Consider the following 20,650-nt stretch of genomic DNA (forward strand, 5'->3'; position numbering starts at 1 on the left):
CCATAAAGTAGTGTAGAGAACATTGTTCTCTAACAAAGATAGTTATTGCCACTAGTGAGTTTCAGGGGAAGTTTTGTTGCTGCATTAATCGACACCAATGTGGTTGAGAGAGTGCTTCCACTTGACATGATAAGAGTAGGATATGAAGGTGACTTGGAGGAGTGAGATTCTTCAGTCATTGAAATTGTATTAGGATGGAAAAACATAAAAATGAAGATCGAGAATTTGAGAGTCTACTAAAATGGTTGCTCGTACATCTATATGACTCTAATACCATAAATAAATAAAACATTTGAAGAGAAAAACTCTCCATTTTTATACACAATTTACATGGATGTGTATACACATATAATGTCTTGATACATGGAGTGATTACAACAGTAATTGTGGATTTGATTTGTAACGAATTTTTAATATAATAAACATAAAAATGTTAATAGAATGACTACAAGAATTGTGAGATTGGCTTAATCAAGTGCGACCAGTAGGCACTACTCCCAAACGCCCACGTGGCAATCCAGTAGAGCATTCCTCTATGGGACACGTGGCACATCAACTCTCTATCCGGATTCCCTCAAGGGAGCATGCGGCACTCTCAAGACCGTCATCCGGACGACCCCTCTCTCTTATCCAGACATAGTGTCCGGACCTAGCACCAACGACTCAACCAAAAGCCTTGACTGCGAAACGCGGGCCATCCTTGTCTACATTGCCAGAAGCACTCATGACGGGACCATCCTGAGTCACTTCAGGCAACCTATCACAGCCTACACCCCGCCGCCTATAGAGTGAAAGGACAGGAATAACGGCAAGTCATCCCACGATTTCTGACAACCGCCTGCAGGACAATGATGGCTCTGCCACCACCTTAGTGCCATCATAACAAGCCAAAAAGTCTTCCCACCATTAAAAGGGATAGAACTTCTGACACTATAAAGGGGACCCTCATACAATGAGAGAAGGTAAGCTTTCTCAGGCTAATAAAACCATCGGAGGGTGTGTTTGGACTCCCTGTCCAGACATCTTTTGCAGGTTGATTAAAACAGGTATCATCTTCAGTTGAAAAGGAGCATCCATCTGGCAACTGCGGTGGCCCTGATGACACAAGGCTTCAACAATGGTCATATAAATTGTCTATAAAAAAAAAGGAAGAAAAGTTCATGCACTCGTCAAAAATATTATCTAATCGAGTTCAAGATAAAACCTATATGATTAAGAGCTAATACCACATGGAAAGATGTAAAATAATAAATATTTTCAGAAGGGCATGATTGGAATAAACATGGAAAGATGTTGTCATTTTTCATACATTTTAGCTCTTTTGACTTCAAGGCTCAAGCCGGTCCGAACAGGCGTTCCGCTCTTTCCAAACCCAGTGAGCGGGTTGGAGTGAGATTTCGATTGTTGCGCCACTCTTCTCTGTATTTTCACACCGGCGATCCATGGCCGGAAAATGGCTCCCGGCGGCCGAGCTCACCGCAAGCGGACGCCCAGTTCTCTGCCCCGGAGAAATCGAGAGCTCCCTCCTCTCCTCCGTCGACCTTCATTCTGAAGAAAACCCCAATTTCCCCAACTTCAAGTCCGGCATTCTCATCCTCACCACCCACCGCCTCCTTTGGATCTCTGACTCCGCCCCTGGCATTGCCACCGCGGTGGCCGTTCCTCTTGCTGTCATTAACCACATCTTCCCCCTCAAGAAGTCCATCAAGTCTATGTTCGCCTCCCCAAGGATTCGCTTCCAGGTCTCCGCGACCCCGGACGGCAAAGTGGATGCCGGTGGATCAAATCTGGCCGTGATCACGCTAGTGCTGAGAGGGAAGGGCGATCACGAAGCTTTCGTGAGCAAGTTGTGGGAGGCGTGGAGGGCTCGGGCTTGGGAAAGCGAGACTCCGAAATCGGGTTCGAGTTCGGGCACCGGAGCGTCTGGTTCGAGGGAGGTCGAGTCCGGGTGGTCTAGTAATGGACTGCGGTTGGCGGGGGTTTCGGGGATACTGAGGAAGGAGCAGGAGATGTGGGAGAGCACAGATAAGAGCTTGCAGGAGGCTTTTCAAGATTTGAATGCTCTCATGGTATGTGTGTTTTATGGAATTTTCTGTTTGGTTGCTGAGAAAGTGTTGGAAATGAATAGAGGGGTGGAAATGAAAATTATTTTGTGTTGCTGGAAATGTAAAAAATTAAACATGGAATGGAAAACATGTTTGTTAACTTGGAAAAGATTTTCTGAATGTATAATTTTAAGAAAATTTGGTTGGTACTGAATAAGTTTTCATTATCTTTTGAAAATATTTGTTGAAAACCATTTTTTGCATTTTTCAAAAAGTAGAAGCTATGAAGTAAACAATCAGATGGAGCACATGCTCAATTCTTTCTGCTTTCAAAAATGACACCCAAAGCAAAAGGTTTTTGCCTTTTTACCTTTGCCCTTATTCTTTTTCCTGAAAACTACAATTATTTTCAAAAAGATAATTTGTTTGTGTTTAGGGCCTAGAATTTTGGCTTGGTGGATGATGTTTCCACCTTGTGGTAAGCAAGACAGGATGGATGTTAAAATTCAAGGTCTTGGTTTCTTTTTATTAATATTCTCAGCTTGCTTGCACTTCATCGATTTGGAATTATCACTCCATTTGTTAGGGAAGAAGAGAATAAAAGAGTAGATAATATTATGCTTCATAAAATCTTCTCATTTCCAATTGTTGATTCATCCATACTGGATAGAAAGGTAGAGAACTCTGGTTAGTAGAAAGGAAAGTAAATTGCTCTCTATGCACCAAAATATTTGTCTTAAAAATGAGGTGGTTTGGAGACAGACTTGATATAGCAGTTGAGAACTACCATTATGCTTAGAAGGTACAAGCCCTTTATGGAAGTGCTAGCAGGGCTATTTTCGTGTGTTTGCATAAATTGAAGAAAATGGTGAAACCTTATTTTTCTTTCTAAATTATGTGCACACTTTCACTGTCATGGTAAATGCAATTTTGTTTGCAGTTATCCATGTTAATGTATAAAACACTGCCAAGCTTCTGTCTTTACAAAGGTGCTTCTACACCTGTGAAAATGGGCACACCAATTTCACCATAATATTCCAAAAAAAGCTGTCTATTAACTTCCTGTATATTAACTTTTAGTTGTTAGACAAAAAGTTTGAATTATGTGAAAGCAGTTCCAGAATTTGGATAATGGTTGCAACACTTGTGTGTAGCATGTGCAACCTTCTGACCCACATTATTGATGCATGTGAGGCTTATTTTTTCAGAATCTGAAGTTTACTTTTTCTCCTATCGGTCATGAGTGAAATTGCCAAGACAGATTCTGGCCAGTACTAAATCTATCAATTGAGCTTGTAATAGTTTTTATTGTGTTCTTTACTAAATTTCTTTGGTTTAGCCAGTTTTACGTTTTAAAAAGTGCAGTGGTTTTACAGAGTAAGGCTAAAGAGATGGTGATGCTAGCTGAGAAAATGAGGCAGAAACTTTTATCTGGTCCAACAACTCAACCTGGGGCAAATGATGAGGAAATGGGTTCCAAACAAGAGATGCAAGATTGGATGTTGAGTGTTGGTATTGCATCCCCAGTGACAAAAGAGTCTGCTGGTGCTCTGTACCACCAACAACTTTCCCGCCAGGTTCTTCTCTCTCTCTTTTTTCTGTTTTGTAACAGAACTGAGGTTATGAAATATAACCTTTATTAGAAAAGCATGCAAAGAGAGATGAAGATGTCAAGATAGGGTTATTGAGCTTAACTTATTATCATTGTTTTTTAACAGTCAACTTCAACATTTTCCTGTTAAAACATGTGATGGAATATAAAATTATTACTGATGCAAAAACTTTTTGATGATTAATGGGACTTGGTAGTTTTATAAGTTATATCTGTCAAACCTATGTCTGAAGTATTTGAATATGTATACACTTCAAATTTAATGCACCCTATCATAACCCTAAGGTAATGCAACAAATCAAGTGGTCCTCATCAGTAGCACAAGGCTCAATTTTGGGAGATATAATTGATATGGGAAACGGAAGCCATTGGAAGTCTATTTATAAGGACATTTTTATATTTCCTCTATTTTCCTTAAATAATTTTCAGTGGCTTTAAGAATGGAATTTGAGTCCTAGTGTGTTACAATGTTGGGTAGGGAGATTTCGTATAGTTTTAGGGTTAAGAAAAATATAAGTAAACAAAAACATGAATATTCCTTAACTTTTCTATAATTTTCCTTGTGGACAATTTGGATATAAAAGATAGAATATCCTTACTAGTGTCATGTTAATGGTTCTGATGATAAGTTGAAAATTATAAAGATGGAAAAGCATGAGCCTCAAAGCATGGAAGTAGTAGAGAGTGGGGCCAGGGACATCTGAAGTGGTGGGGAGCTTTCTTCAAGCTAGTAGTTGCAAACTAATTTTAAATCCAAAGATGTGGGTTGGTTAAAGAAGCTAACTGTCATTAAAATAAAAATTGTAATGACAAATACTTTCTGCTCTCTGGAAGTATTGAATAAACTGCACAAACAGACACACCGCTGACCTGGTCTAACTTATCCAGCTTCCATTCGTGCGAATATGCATGAGAGCCCAAATGTTGATAGGTTGTAAACTAGCCTCTTTCTTGATCCACAATTCTCTAGATGATCTTGGAATGCTTTAATGGAAGCCAGTTCAGCAGGTATATTGTCATATTATCTTTAAGGCTTTTAGCTTAACCACCAGAATATGACTGTATGAGCACTGTACTGTATCCCTCCCACCAGTTCTTGATAAGATCTTTGAAACCTTCCACTCTTATAAAAAAAAAGATTTTTGAAACCTTCCACCTTCAACCAAATATTTTCAAATCTGAAAGGAGTTTTTCCTTTCCTTATCCCTCCACCATCTAGTAGGATTGTTGCATGGTGTAAGGCTGGATTTGGAAGGGTGCTTTGGAACAAGCCACTGAACTGATTCTCCCAATCATTAGAAACAAGAAAATGGTCCAGCCTAGAAGCTAACCTATTATTTAATCTGCCACACCAAGTAAACGAATCCACTAGATAGTGGGAGATCTTTAAGATCCAACTCCTCAATAACCATTGCCCCTACAGCAGAAGACTAGTTGTCCTCTTCCAAAGCAACTCCTTCAGTCTCCTGTATCTTCGTCTGCAGCTTTTCTACTGAAAAGCCTGAAGAAGCCTCACTTCCTGCAACTCTCAACCCTCCAAATTCGACACCTCACCTGCTTGTTGAAAACCTGCAGACCCCATGCATCCAGGCATGCGTGAAGCCCCCAATGTTTTCTCCCTTGCTTCCAGCCTTTCCTTGTAAGGAGTCTCCTGAGCGACCCAAGGTGGGAGCTCCCACCACTATTGAACAGTGAAACAGAGCTGCCCTACAACCACCTGCAACCTCCCTGACACCTTTCTCCCATTTATCTTGATCAAAATCCTTGCCCACTGAAGATTCTTTCCCCCCTGTAGTCTCCTGATCCACCCCCAAATAGCCCCCATGAGCATCACCCACTTGTTTGAAGAAATCTCTATGCCAAAGGAAAAGCAGAAGGCCCACAATCCTCATCCAAGCACATTTAGCCTGAACACCTTTTCTGAAGCAGCCAGTTTCTGGGCGTCATCTTTCCAGCATTAGGGTCTGTCTTTTGCTTAAAAACTTGCACCCGTTCTTGCAACACCCTTTTTGCCTCCCTTCCAAGCTCAAATTAAAAAAAAATCAAGGAGCCTCCCAATGAGGATAGCTTAAGGTTCCCTTTTAGTTTCCGATGATATCTAGCCCACTCCTTTAAAGGAGGTAACAGTGGAGCCTCATCCAAGAAGTCTCCCCACCGCCTCATTGGCACCGCTTAAGTAGCTGCATTTTCAAATCTTATCAAAAGAAGAGATGGAGAAAACTACTCCAATGGAATTAAGAGTATAACCATACATCACTGAAGCACTACATGAACTGGTATAAGAAAAAGCCGCTCGACACTCCTTAAAGGTGTAAAAAATCTCCTAAAAAGGAACCTAATACATTTCTCTTCCTTTTGCTAAAAGATTGGCGACATTAATATCTGAACAAGGAAACGAAGAGAAAGAACAATCCAAGGTGCAAGCAATATCTAGAGTTGGATGGAGCGACCCATCTTAAAGTAGTGCATGTGTATGCATGTGTATAATACCTACTATGACTGTTGTATCATACCATGCAATAGAGAGAAAAATCACAAGAATCTAAGATTGATTAGAATGAACTTGGGACTTTGTTCTCCTTTTTCTTTATTGGACATGCCCATTCAGTACACATACAATCAATAGTTTTTTTTTTTAATAGGTAAAATTTTCTCCCCATTAGGACTTGAATCTGGAGCCTCCCACAAACCCTCTCCTATCCTTTACCACTTGATCCAAGACTCAAGGGCTTACATACAATCAATAGGCTTGAACACACTATCTCATAATCAGCCCTTGTCATGTCATGTCCAGTGTGGGTATGTAATACTTTATGGAGTATCTATGTAATATAGGTTTCACAGCACCAATCTCATTTTTCCTCCTCATTTTTTACTTAATTCCATTTTTCTTGTTATGAGTTTTCATGGATATTTTTCAATGGTTGAATGACAAATTGTCTTTTTATTTTTTTTCACTGCTAGTTGGCAGATTTTGTCAAAATTCCACTTGAGAAAGCTGGAGGAATGATTAATCTTATAGACATCTATTGCCTTTTCAATCGCGCCCGTGGCACAGGTTTTGTTATATTATTTGTTACATTTTTTAGTTTATGAGTGTGCTTCTTTATAACTTCTTTCATTTCTTTGTTAACTGTGAAACATGACAACAAACTGATCTTTACCTCTCTCTTACACAGAATTAATATCGCCAGAGGATTTATTACAAGCGTGCTCTATTTGGGAGAAGTTTGATGTGTATGCATGACTTTATTTTGAGCTTATTCATGTTGCACTAGGGTCATATATATTGAATTTGAGATTATGATGCAAATGTGGAAACTAATTGTTGTCATTACTCATGTACAAAGAAATTTAATTGTCAGAGTTATGGGCTCATGTTTGGATGTTTCTAGAATTTTTTCTTATTGTTTTTTGTTTGACAGTCCAGTGATGCTTCGGAAGTTTGATAGCGGAGTCATGGTCATCCAAAACAAGTCTCACACGGATGAAGAGGTAATTTCTTTTATCTCTATCCTCTTTCATGCTGATCAAATCATGGTCTGGTTGCCATTTATCATCTCTGTCTTTTAGTTGGCATAAGTTCACTACACAATTGGAAGTTAGGCTTTTTAAGTTAACTGGTTGCTGTCCCATGTAATCCATATAAATTTTAAAAAATAAATATTATACTAATAACAAGAGCAATGGATATGCTCCTAAAGTTATTAAAAAAATATTTGCAGAGGTGGAGATTAGAATGATTCACAATGAATCATTCTACCAGAGATGCTCTTTGATGAGTAAAAGAAATCAATGATTATGGGTACTATTAATTGTTGAGATTGTTATCTTTAGAGATATAAATTTGATACAGAAGGATGAAAAATACTTACAATGAAATAAAACTAATGAAGATTGGGGATGCCATATGAACAAATATCTATTGGATCTTAAAACACGACAACTTGATTACAAGATCATCCATTGATAATATTTAAATGCAAATAGTGAATATGTAAAGGTTGCTAATTAAGGAGCTTATTTCTCAGTTGCTGATTTTTCTGGAACTGTGCTACTCGATCTGTTCTCTTCTGCCTCTGCAAACCACTGAGTTCATCCAAAATTTGCATCCAAGCAAACCATGCAACATTAATGGAATTGGGGCCTTCCATATAAATATGGATAGGAAAGGTCTGTCACTGCATGTATGTAATGCAAATTCACCAAAATCAGTGGAAACTTGGTCGAAAACAAGGATCTTGTGTCATCAGTTGAACAATGTTTGAAGGCTTAGACTATTAATAACCAAGAAATTCCTTTGACTTTTGAAAATCAATCTCCCTTATGCTAACATGTTAAAAAGAAACAAAAAAAAAAAAAAAAAAAAAAGAAAAAAAAAAAGAAAAGAAGAAAAAACTACAATTATTATAAATCAGGTGGGTGGTGTATTTAGCTAATCTTATTAGCATTCTTAGTTCTGTACTCAATATTAGTGGTTAACTCAGGAGAAAGTGAATCTTAGCGTGTAGTTACATTAGTGGTACCACAGCAAGCTATTGTTGCGGGCTATTCCAGCTACTTCTGCCAGTTACGGTTTGCATTTTTGTATCATGGGACAACTTATGCTTATTGTAGTTTTGACTGAAGTTACTAGAGTTTCATTTTTAGTTTCTCTTATATCTTATCAGGGTATTTTCTTAAGTTGAAATCCCTCTGGAAGCTTTTAGCACCATAGATTCCTGTTGAAGAGTTTCTTTTTTCTTCTTCAAAGCTTTTCTGCAAAAGCATCCAGTCCATGGTTTTATTTGGAAAAGCTTTTTCATTTAAAGTACTCTATGTTAACCAAACACGCTGTTAAGTCCTTTAAGTATAAAAAAGAAGGGGTGGTTTTCAAAATTAATTTTGAAAATGCTTATGATCATGTGGATTGGGTTTTTTTGGACCATGTACTAGAAATGAAGGGGTTTAATCCTAGATGGAGGACTTGGATGAGAGGTTGTTTGTCCTTGGTAACTTTCGCAGTTGTAGTGAATGGAAATGCCAAAGGATGGGTCAAAGCAACTAGAGGACAAAGACAATGAGATCCTCTGTCCCCTTTTCTCTTTGTCTTTGTAGCTAATGTGTTAAGTAGGATGATGATGAGAGGGTCTTCCCCTTGGGGGAGGTGGGAGGAACCCAAAGACGTGTTTTCTAGGATCTAGTGATTGACAAAATCTTGCGAAGATTAGATGGGTAAAAAAAAGGCCTATTTATCTTTAGGTGGAAGGATGACTCTTATCCATTCGTGTCTCTCCCATATTCCTAGCTATTTCCTATCATTGTTCAAGATTCCCGCTACAGTGGTTGGAAAAATCGAGAAATTGCAAAGGGATCTTCTTTGGTTAGGGGGTGGGAGATTAAGAGAGACTATCTTATAAGCTGAGATTTAGTGTGTAAGCTTAAGGTGGAAGAGGGATTGGGGTTTGGGAAGATTTCTCTAAGGAATCATGCTCTATTAGGGAAATGCCTATAGAGGTTTCCTAGGGAGAGTTTTGCGTCGTGGCATCAGGTTATTCTATAGTTTTAAAAAGCTTAAGGTGTACCAAGGTACAAAGTCCTCTTAAATCCTGAGGTGTAAGGCGCACCTAAGGTGTGGGCTTTAGTGAAGTGAGACACACCTATTTTACATATATAATTTTATATAATACAATTAAATTTAAAGGGGCTCGGAAAGGTACTCCTATTTTTCCTTGATTTTTCCCTTCTTCTCCCTCTTCTTCTTCTCTTCTACTCTCAGTTCTCACACTAGGGTGCAACACGCACAACATGAGCAAAAGTAGAGGCAGCTGATTAGGGCTTTTTTATCGGGTTTAAATGGAATCAAAATGCAGCTTTTTGAGCTGCATTTTTAAAGATAATAGGGGCTAAAGCTACATTGTTTTGACTTTTTTTTTTTTAAAAAAACAAGGCAAGACAATGTCATTTTGGTCCCTATTATCTTTAAAAAAATGAAGCTTGGAATGTTGCGTTTTGATTCCATTTAGACTCCCCCCCCAAAAAAGAAACCCTACTTCGCCTCTGCAACTCATTAAACCCTCTTCCCCCACTCCTCTACCTAAAAAAAAAAAAAAAGAAAAAAAAAAACCTACTTCGCCTCTGCAACTCATTGTGTTGGAAGAACAAAATAAGAAGAAAAAAAACCCTACCTCTACAGCTCATTACGCCAGAAGAACAACTCATTGTGTTGGAAGAACCAAGGAGGAGGCGAGAGGCGTGCCTGATCAACGCTTCCTTCAACAGGTGGCGCCTGGAGTCAGGCAAGGCATTGGAACATGGCTCAAGTGGTCACATCGTTGCCCATGGAAGGTTATTGCATAGGTTTTTTAGGATTTTACTAAGTATACTCTGTTTGTAGTAGGAGATGGGGAGAGAATCCATTTTTGGGAAAACTTGTGGTGGAGGGATCAACTTTTGGGTTCTCAATTTCTAGGACTTTTTTTTTTTTGATAAGTAAACACGGAATATATTAACACAAGGCAAAAAAGCCACATAGCATACAACTAATATACAAGGCGGCAAAAGCCTCACAACCAAAAAGAGACAAAAAACTCACCAGCCCTTAAATTCAATTTCTAAGACTATTTAGAATAGTCAGAGTTACAAACCTTCCTATTTCATCAATTCTTGGGTCTACTTATCCTTTCTCTTTGAACTTTAACTTCCATTGGAACCTTTTTGATTTTGAAATAGAAGATCTACAAAGACTTATGTCCTCTCTTGCTCGTTTTCACTTATCCCCATTCGTTCAAGATGTTAGAGGTTGATCTTTATCTTCTTCAGGTTTATTTACATTAAAGTCTTTCTTTCTAGTCTTGTCCTGTCATTTTGATTTAATTCCTTTTTTCCTTACTAATTTTGTTTGGAAATCTCAAGTCCCTTTTAAGGTGAAGTCCTTTGTTTGGTTTGTGGTGCACAAGAAGGTAAATACTAATGATATGTTACAATTGAGAAGACCCTACAAAGCTCTCAATCCTGATATCGGTAAGTTGTGTATGGAGCATGGAGAATTAGTAGATCATCTCTTTTTATATTGTCCTTTGACGTTAGAGCTATAATACAAATTATTTAGATTGGTCGATATGGACTTGGCTTCCTTGAGGAGTATTTGTGACATGATATGACCATTTCATATAAGGGATTGAGAAGCTCAAGGAGAGGCTTAGTATTGTGGCAATTTGCTTGTATTGCTTTGATTTGAGTTGTGTGGTGGGAAATAAATGTTAGGATTTTTGAGGACAAGACGAGGACTTCAAAGGTTCTTTAGGATACCATTCATTTCTTTTCTTCTTTTTAGGCATCTTGTACCACAACTTTTAAGGGCATTCATCTTAATGTGGTTCAACTTGATTGGTTAGTGGTGTGTAGTTCCAAGGGTGTGGGTTAGTAAGGAGAGGTTACTTTTTATATTTACCATATGGTTTATGGTTTATGATACCTTTTGTTTAGCTTTTGTTTGTGGGGGGATTCCTTATCCTTCTATTGTACTTCTTAATTCTTAATTCAATATATTACTTTGTTGTTATTCTTTTCTTCGTTTCTGATAAAAAAAATATATATTACTTTGTTGTTTCTCATCAGAAAAAAAAAAAAAGAAAAAGAAAAAGAAAAAAAAAATCAAAATGTTTCACCAATTGTTTTTTTTGAAAAAGAAATTTGGGTCTATTTTGTAACCTTATTATTTAAGCCTGTTATAGAAGTGTATCACTTGTAGAACAAGTTTTCTAGAGACCATAAATGAGGCTCGATGTGCCAAAGCAGATAAAGAATTTGTGACACAATAAATTCCTTTCCCCTCTTATTTACATGAACTACTTTCCCTTGCAAAAAATGCTCTCATCTGAAAGTTAGGAAAGTTGTCCTTCATCACTCCTAGTCTTGAAGGTTCCCAGGGAAGGTTGGGAGAATACCAGTTTGGATACTTCAATACTGCAAATTCGTTTTTTTTTTATTCTTTTTCAAAAAGGAAGAAATAAGATAGCAAATAGTCCTATACTATTTTCTCACAAATATGCTGATTAATAAAAGTGTTGATTAATATGTTGAAGAAAGTCATGGGCAAAGTAATTTCCGATTTTCAACATGCTTTCAAAGATGGTAGACAAATTTTGGAAGCAACACTTATTGCAAATAAGTATATGAACTTGAGGTTGCAGAGCTCCACTTCTAGAGTTATATGTAAACTTGATATTGAGAAGGCTTATGATCATGTTAATTAGAGTTTCTTATTGGTAGTCATGGAAAAAAAGGGCTTTGGCCAAAAGTGGGTGGGGTAGATGAACAAGTGTATGTGGTCGGCTAGTTTCTTTGTTATAGTTAATGGGATCCTTGGATTTTTTTTCTAGAGCTCTTAGGGTTTATGGTGAAGGGATCCTTTGTTCCCTTATCCATTTGTTTCAACAATGGAGCCTATCAATTGTTTGATAAAGAAGGTAAGGGAAATGGGTTTCATATTTGGCTTTAAGGTGGGAGGAAGAGGTAGTGAGGGAGTAGAGGTTATTCACCTATTATTTGCTAATGATGCTATGACTTTTTGTGAGGCAAGCCAAGCTTGCCGAGAGTAGCTACTATATTTAGATTGAACTCTCATGTAGTTTGAGGTGATTTTTAGTCTGAAAATCAATGTGGAAAAGAGTGAGCTAATCCTAGTTGAGAAGGTAGATGATAGGAAAGAGCTGGCTTTGAATTGGGTTGTTAGGTGGGGGAGCTTAGTCTTTGTATTTGGGTTGTCAAGGAAAACCACACTTGGTAAATTAGTCAATAGTCTGTATGGCTAAGAAAAAAAGGGGGCTTGATACAAAAAATCTTTCCTTTTCCAATATTGATTTTCTTGGCAAGTGGAGTTGGAGATTTGTCTAAAAAATGAAGCCTTTATAGGAGCAAGTTATTTTATGGGGGCTTGGGGAAGAAGGCTGGGGGGTGGGGGTTGGTGTTTTGGCGTGATGAGGGAATTGAGTGCAGAGGATAGGATGGTTTGGTTGGATTTAGAGTGGGTTGGTGATATTGTTGTAATGCTAACAACAAACATGGTGGTTAAAGTGATTGTGATGTCATTTGTGAGGTGTAGATGGCACCATTGGTGGTGGTGCTTGTTTGATTGTGGATTGTTGTGGTTGAGGTTGCTCCAATGGTAGTGGGGTCTTTGAGAGGACATTACTCGTTATCAAGTGGATTTTCAAAATAAATAGTTCTTTTTTTGGGGTTTGATTCTTAACTTGAGATTCCTAAGGATTTATGTGAAATCGTAATCTAATTTGTTAATATTTGTTTTAATAAGAAACTAAGAAATGTTATCGAGGAAAAATATAGTTTAAATAACGATGAGATATTGTTCATGCTATTCAAAAAAATCTTAGAGACTTAAAAATTAGCTTAAGCAAAGAATATGATCCCTCATCTTGGTGGGAGGCTTGTATCTATCTTAAAAGAATCCTAGTATTCTCTTCATTCTTGACCACTCAATATTGGTAAATACTGCAATGCCAAAAGCTCTTCTTCTAGAACCCCTTTCCGAAGTCCTAGAAAGTGATAACCAATCTAACAAAATTCCTTCTCCTCTCTTAGGAGAAACCCACTAAATGCTCATGATAGTGAAATACCCCATGCGCAATGGGGCAATGAAGAAGTGATATGCAATAGATTCCCTATTTTTCTTATAAAAGATACCTATAAGGGCTAATGGCTTTATAGGGTTTCCTTAATTCCAAACATTTCATAACTATTTTGAGTTATTATGGTAGGGCAACATATTTATTTAATTTTTATTTTTATTTCATCACTTCTCTTACTTGCATGCCATCTTGAATTTTTATTGTATTTTCTAAATAATTCCCTAACTCTAGATTATTCTTATGCCAAATAATTCTGGAATCTTGAATTTGTTGCTAGGTTATTTAAAATGAGAAAGGAAATGAGAGAAGAGAAGTAACAAATTTGTTACTTTAAAAAAAATGATGAGGAAAGCATACTATGACCCTTTCTAGGACAATGCAAATTACAAATGTTAATACATGTTGTTGAGTTATATTCTTTCATACAAATCATAAGCATTCACATTGAATGACCATTTTGAATATTTGACATTGTCGTGCTAACTTATTAATTTGAAAACCCTTTGTGCAAGATTATGACCATATTAGTTCTTAGTTTCTTATCATTCAATAAGCATCTTGTGTTTCATAAAATTAGGTGCAATATAATCCTTATGTAAGGGTCATCCTATCTAACTTTTAGGCATTAAGATTAGGGATGGCAACAAGACGAATTTAGGGTGGGTCACCTCTATCCCAATCCTTCCCCTATTAATTAAATCAATTTCCATCCCCATCCCCATCCCCATCCCAATAAAAAAAATTAAATGGGGTGAGGTAAGGTGGGTAATTTTCCATACTCATTGTGCCCATTTACTTGTGGGTAATTTTTTTATTAAAAAAAATGTAATTTGTAAACAAATAAATATTATAAATTTTTATAATTTATTTTATTGAGAGATACATTTTTTTATTGGGGGAATTATGTAACCATGTATTGTCCATAAAATATGGATAAATTTAGAACCCAAAAAAGTCACTTTTATGGGGAGTACATTTTGGGGAAAATAATTCTCATTCCATCTACTAGAATAGTAACTTTGTGCATGTTTCCAAGAGTGCCCTCCAACCAATTGAAGGTGGGCTGTCACTTATATAAGACAAGCTGACAAGTACACTTGATTGGACCCCTGTACATAGCTGTCATATCACACATCACTTTAGCCTTTACATCAAATATGACATTGGAGATAGTAACATAAATTTTACCTAAAAGTAACAACGTTAATAACTAAAAGTATCGCTATAGATAGCAAGATGTACTAGCTTATTAAATTTTTTATTGTCATTGCAATGAGTTTGACAACGATTATTATTAAATAATATGCCAAAAAAATATACATAATGTACCTTTTAAAAAAATTATTTATTAAAATAAAAACAATTTTAATGGTTTAAATTTTTAATTAAACAAAAAGGTACTTTTTTTTTTTACATATTTAATAAAAAAACATTAGGTTTTTATTATTTATTTTTTAAATATTAGTGTATTATGATGAGAATTGTGAATTCATGTTTAAAAATTTAATGCAAACACTTTTAAAATTTTTATTTTATACCTTCAAATATTACTTTTAAAATTAAATACTCTTAAAGAATGATCATTACTAATTTTTTGTTGGATGGAATTAAAGGTAAATTAATATTTTTTAATATTATTTTTATGTTTTCATTTTGAAGAAAACAAAAAATGTAGTTTCAACACTTGTGGATGGTGTTTTTTTATTTTTAGTTTTTTTTAAATTTAGATTTAATATTCTATAAAAAAAATTTAGAAATAAAATTAATATAATAAATGAGACCCATAATATAAAAAATATAAATATTATAAATATAAAAATATTATGAATGCGAAACAAAATAAAATATTATCTATCTATCTATCTATCTATCTATCTATCTATCTATATATATATATATATATATATATTTGAAATCAATATTATTTAAAATATTAGTATTTATTTATTTATTTATTTGATTGTTAATTATTATAGCTGAGTATATTTTTATATTAAAAACTAATTTATTTTAATGCAGTAATTACACATGATGTTAAAATAAAAATTTAGTAAAGAAAATGAAAAAAATAATGAATAAATGAATTGTACTTTTAAAAAATAAAGTTTGCTCTTTTAATTAAGTAGATTTTAAAAAATAGGGAAAAAAGATGAGAATTATTACAAAATTAATTAAAATCAAAGTATTAAAAAAGAACAAAATTTAATTTATTTAATTGTAATATAAAACCTAATTTAATTTGGTGAGAAGGTGAGAATGGGGCGGTTGGGGGTGGGAAGGTAAAAAAGAAAACAAAGAAAAAAAAAAATTGGTAGGGGAGGCTAAAAAATTGGGCCGTTCAAGTGAGGAAAAAAAAGTCAAAAAGAAAGAACAAAAGAAAAAAGAAAAAAAGTGAGGGAGCCCACTTTCAATTGATTGGAGGGCAATTTTGGAAATATACATGAAGTTACTATTCTAGTGCATAAAATGAGGATCAATTTCCCCAAAATGTACTTCCCATGAAAGTGACTATTTTGGGTTCTGAATTTATCTATATTTTATGGATAGGACATCTTTACATGATTCCCCTTTTTTTATTTTGTGTTTAAAAGAGAAAGAAATAAAAATAAATAAAATTATTTTTTACTTAATTATATATATACATATATATGTGTGTTTACTTAATTATATATATGTGTGTGTGTTTAGGATGGGATGAAAGGTAATACTCGAACTTGCCCCAAACCCACCTTGAGTTAACAAAAAAAAAAAAAAATCCCAAACTTGTCTTTAATTTGTTTAGGCTTTTCGTAAACCTATTCTATTAGGGGTGGGATGAGGTGGTGCCCGAAAAACTCGCCCCATTCCCATCCCTAGTTAAGATATGCTTCAGACATGGATGATTATCACAATAGATTCCGAATATTGAGCATAACTTAGGCTTTCCTCTGTTTGCATAAAATAATGGAGGTTTATATCTAGTTGATGCATAAAAATATTCATTAGGGCAGGTGAGAGAGAACCGCCATGTGGTATGTCCTTCATATAATTGGAATAACAATTACCTTTGTTGTTTAATATATGGGTTTTCAGAAAGGTGGATATTAGATCATAGAAGGATGCATTCTCTTCTCCTAAATGGGATTGCAAAATGGAGATTAAAAGCCCACAATCTATGTTGTCAAAAGACTTTCCAATATCTGACTTCATTAGTTTATTGACTCAGTTCCAGCTTTGGATTTTAATAAAGGTAATAAGGCCTTTACCTTTCCTAAACTAGTGAGATTGACTTAAAAAATATCTTCAAAGATATTTTTTAATAAATGAGAAAGCACATCCATAATGATGATATTGGTCTTGTTCGGCTGGGTAATGGCTCATATTTGCCCAGGTTTGTTTGGTTTAGGAATCCATGAGTGATACATTGAGAAAAACTAAGAAGTAGAGTTCAATTCAAGATATCCTTTTTCATGTCTTGCAATTCCCTGTCAAGCATTAGTTCCTTAGAAGCGGACCTTGTTCCCAAAGATAATCCAACATGTTCATTATCTTATCCATCAAACCATTTCTTTTAAAAAAACCTGGCCCACTTAGAAACCTGTGCTCCACAGAAGATTTTGACCATATTTGTTCAAATGCAAGGGAAGGCATGGCTCTTTATTCTGTTATATGACCTACCTAGAAACAACTTTCTGCTTTTCATTCTTCTGAAATCAAATTATATTATTAGTGATCTCTTACAGGTGGTATGTACCATGAAGATATAGGCTAAACTTCGAAATGTAATACCCCTAATATGGGCTCCTTCCAAAAGGCTCAAGCTGTAAGCATGAAACTTTAGTGCTTGATTTTCAGTATCATGTGTATGCTTCTCTTATTTGCATTAACACTTAAACAATTTTTGTGTTGAGCCTTCTTGGAAGTAAGGATCAGATTTGAAGTGATTATTCTAAGAACAAAAACAACAAAAGAAGGGTCTCTTTATAACATGACCATGGTTCATCCCACAAAAGATTATTTAATGGACAGAGAGTAGCATAGGAAAATAGGCAGATAAACTATAGTGTGGCTGACTTCACTTTCTTGAATGTGTCACCATGGATTTAATGTGCAGAGAGTAGCATAGGAAAATAGGCCGATAAACTCTAGTGTGGCTGACTTCACTTTCTTGAATGTCTCAACAGTGGAAACACCCTTGTCTGTGTCATAATTGTTGCATTGAGCATTCTTGAAAGTAAACAGATGCTGTTTTTTTCAAGTGATTATTCTTAAAAAAAGAAAAAATAATGCTAGAACAATGATCTCTTTTGAACATTGTTTGTCACACTAAAGTGTATTTAATGTACAGGTGTAGGAAAACAGGCAGATTAACTCTAGTTTGGCTAACTTTAACGTCTTAAATGTATGAATTTTGAGTCCGTGAACCCACCTGAGTTTATAAATTGTGCTAAACATTCTATTCAAGAGGCTGTTGCCAATTGCTTTGCATAATTGAGTTGTGCTACCAAGTGTAGGTGTTTGCTAGGATCAAGTCCCTTGCCCTCAAGCCTGATGCCCTCAAAACTGGGTTGAGTGCAAGTGATGCTGCAATGACATTAGGGATTGCTCCAGCTATGGCCAAGGAGCATCTTCTAACTGCTGAGAGTAAAGGTATGCAGCATGCTTATCTACAAAATTCTTTGAGAATATTATGGATATAATGGAAATTAAATTTACTATTTGATACTGTTGGCAGGTTTTCTATGCAGAGATGTAAGCGCAGATGGATTTCAATTTTATATTAATTTCTTTCATGAAATTGATCCAAGTGATTTATACTTGTAAGTTGCTCTTTCAATGTAGCTAAGCCATATCTTTTGAATTCAAATGTCATCCATTCTACAACTTCTGGTATATTTATAAAATATAACTTCTGCATATTCCTGATTTTATTTACACAATTTCTAAGATAAAAAACTAATGAATTGCCTGCCTCCATTTTTACCCCTGGAATGCCATTTTGTTTCTTAATCTGCCTTGCACATGGGTTTTTAAAAAACGGTAAACAATTTATTCATGCTATTTTGATTTGTATCTGGAATTTCAGCATGGCATGATTAGTTCTTTTCTCTATAATTCGTGAAAGCTGTTTGATTAGTGCATTCACATAAATTCATGCCACTTGCCTCTTCAACTCTTTCTTTGATGTATGAGGATGTATAGCTAAACACCAAGAAAATTTATATGCAATAAGTGCACCTACTTAATTACTTTTATGCAAATATTGATCTCACCTTGTTCCTTCTCTTGGTCCCCTCTCATTTAGTTAATGAGATTGCTGATTGTTGCATATTTTGTATGTATGTTGCTGCTGCCGTTAGGATTTCGCTTTTGATCATCCTTTGTATTTTGGAAGAATTTCTCATCTTTTGCTTGTATCTAAAATTGTTATCAATGAACAGTTGGTTTCTGATAAAAAACAAGAAAAAAAATAGTGATTTCACCTGTGGCCTTACTGTCTAATTCTTTAAGCAGTAGGGTTAAAATGACTTGTGGAGCATGTGCAATATGATTGAGATGTGATGTTAAGCTGTTTCCTGCTCCTTCTTGGACTCTTGATGCTAATATTTCTAGTTTAGAAATGTTTATGCTTGGGGTGAGATTTGCTAGTTTATTAGACTTCCTGTAGAGAAAATAATTAGGAATTGATAAATTTCATAGACATGGTTGTATTTATTCCCTTCCCTATAGCTTACACTATATTCTCGTTTCTTTTTGTCATTTCTTAGAGAGTATATATATTTTTTATCAGATTAGAGGGTACCATATTAAACTTTGCTTCCACTATTATGTTCTTGATGGTTTTTTTTTTTTTTTGGATCAGATATGTTCTTGATGGTTATTAGGGTGGTAAACTTTTGTATGTTCTTTTATTTTTTTAATTTTTGATAGGCTCAACGCATGGTATGTTTCATCAGCTGATTCAGTTCAAGGCATCCTTATATTAATACTCTAGTATACAGTCACTAAAAGGAGGACCATTCACTGCATCCTGACATAGCTAGAGAAAAAGAAAATGGAGTTTTATAATGATTTTAATTGTTATGTGCTTGATATGTTAAAGCTTGATTTGAAAACGATCTTCTAGTCCCTTTTATTAGTGATATGTAGACTGCCTGAAGAATTTCTTTTCTTTTTTTGTTTGTGCTTATTGTGATTATGATTAACATTATATTTGTACAGTGTGAAAGATTATGGGATCTATGACACCTGGGTTAAGGCTGCCCTTGCTTCTTGGTGAGAGATGCCCTGCCCCTAAAATCCCTTTCTATTTCTTTTCCTTCTTTCCTTTTGATGCAATGGAAAAAAGAACAATTTTTAGGTGTGACCAAAATACCATTTTCTTTTATAAATGCTGAGAATTTAAAGTCAGCTGAGGTGGTTTATATTCATTTTTCTTGTCCTCTCATTTCTTTAATTTTCTTTCTTAATTATTATTATTATTATTTTGTATTTAATGGTTAAGTTGGGAATTGAGCACAGATTCAAGATTACGGAATTGCACTGCGAATTTAGTTCTCATTGTTGGACCCCAGAAGAAAAGATTTCATTCACACTTAGGTGCTGTTAAAGCTGCCACCTGCTTTTAGTCAGATTCAATCCTACATATATATAATGGAGGAAGGCCAGAGGCAAAAGCACACTGCTCATTTGTATGTATTAGTTGTATTATAAACAATGTTGAGCCATTTTATAGAGTTAGAAAAAGGGTGTGGGGTGGGGTGGTGTGGGAGGAAGCCTGCACTGGACACATGTGACTGGGAAAAGATGGTATATGCATCCCACATGGTTAAATTTTGTTCAATAAAGAAGCATTTTGGTGCTTGCACCTTGTCGTGCAACTCTATTCTCTCCCCCTTTTCTAGATGTTGATTTTGAACTTAGTTTGGTGAAATTCAGAATATTTTATATGTTATTTGATATTTCTGAAGAATTACACATGTCACAAGGATTAGTGCATGACCGAGAGCAAGGCAAAAACCATACTCGTGGATTGATATGTTTTTGGAGCCTGTTGTTGAGGTCTTTGTTTCAACAATCCAGTCGTATGGCATCATCATCATAGTGCATGACCCTAAACCCTTGTGGATGCAGCAAAATTTGTGGCTTCTACCATTAAACGACACTTAAATGTTTGCAGGGCAGGCTTCTCGTCTTACTATTTGATGACTGCAATTCTGGATTCAATTGGGGGCTTGAAGTATGTCTCTACTACTTGGGACTCTTGTTTCTCTGCAATTAGTTGACTTCCCATTCAGTTTGCTGACATTTGTTGTTGCCAGGTCCTCCTATTGAATGTGATGTCACCAGGACTGAAGAGATTGTTGCTGTCTTGTTGGTAAGCA

At 35.5% G+C, this 20,650-nt stretch overlaps 1 protein-coding gene across 1 annotated transcript; it reads left to right on the plus strand.

Annotated features, from left to right (window-relative positions):
- Positions 1-1,354: 1,354 nt before the first annotated feature.
- Positions 1,355-20,151, plus strand: LOC117928830 (vacuolar protein sorting-associated protein 36). Its single transcript, XM_034848868.1, has 9 exons — positions 1,355-2,069; positions 3,422-3,622; positions 6,622-6,715; positions 6,837-6,894; positions 7,083-7,152; positions 17,780-17,915; positions 18,001-18,085; positions 19,488-19,541; positions 19,788-20,151. Coding segments are annotated over exons 1-9 (1,326 nt in total). The 5' UTR covers positions 1,355-1,442; the 3' UTR covers positions 19,789-20,151.
- The last annotated feature ends 499 nt before the right edge of the window (positions 20,152-20,650 follow it).

This window comes from Vitis riparia, chromosome 13 (assembly GCF_004353265.1).
Source record: "Vitis riparia cultivar Riparia Gloire de Montpellier isolate 1030 chromosome 13, EGFV_Vit.rip_1.0, whole genome shotgun sequence".
NCBI classification, from domain to species: Eukaryota; Viridiplantae; Streptophyta; class Magnoliopsida; order Vitales; family Vitaceae; genus Vitis; species Vitis riparia.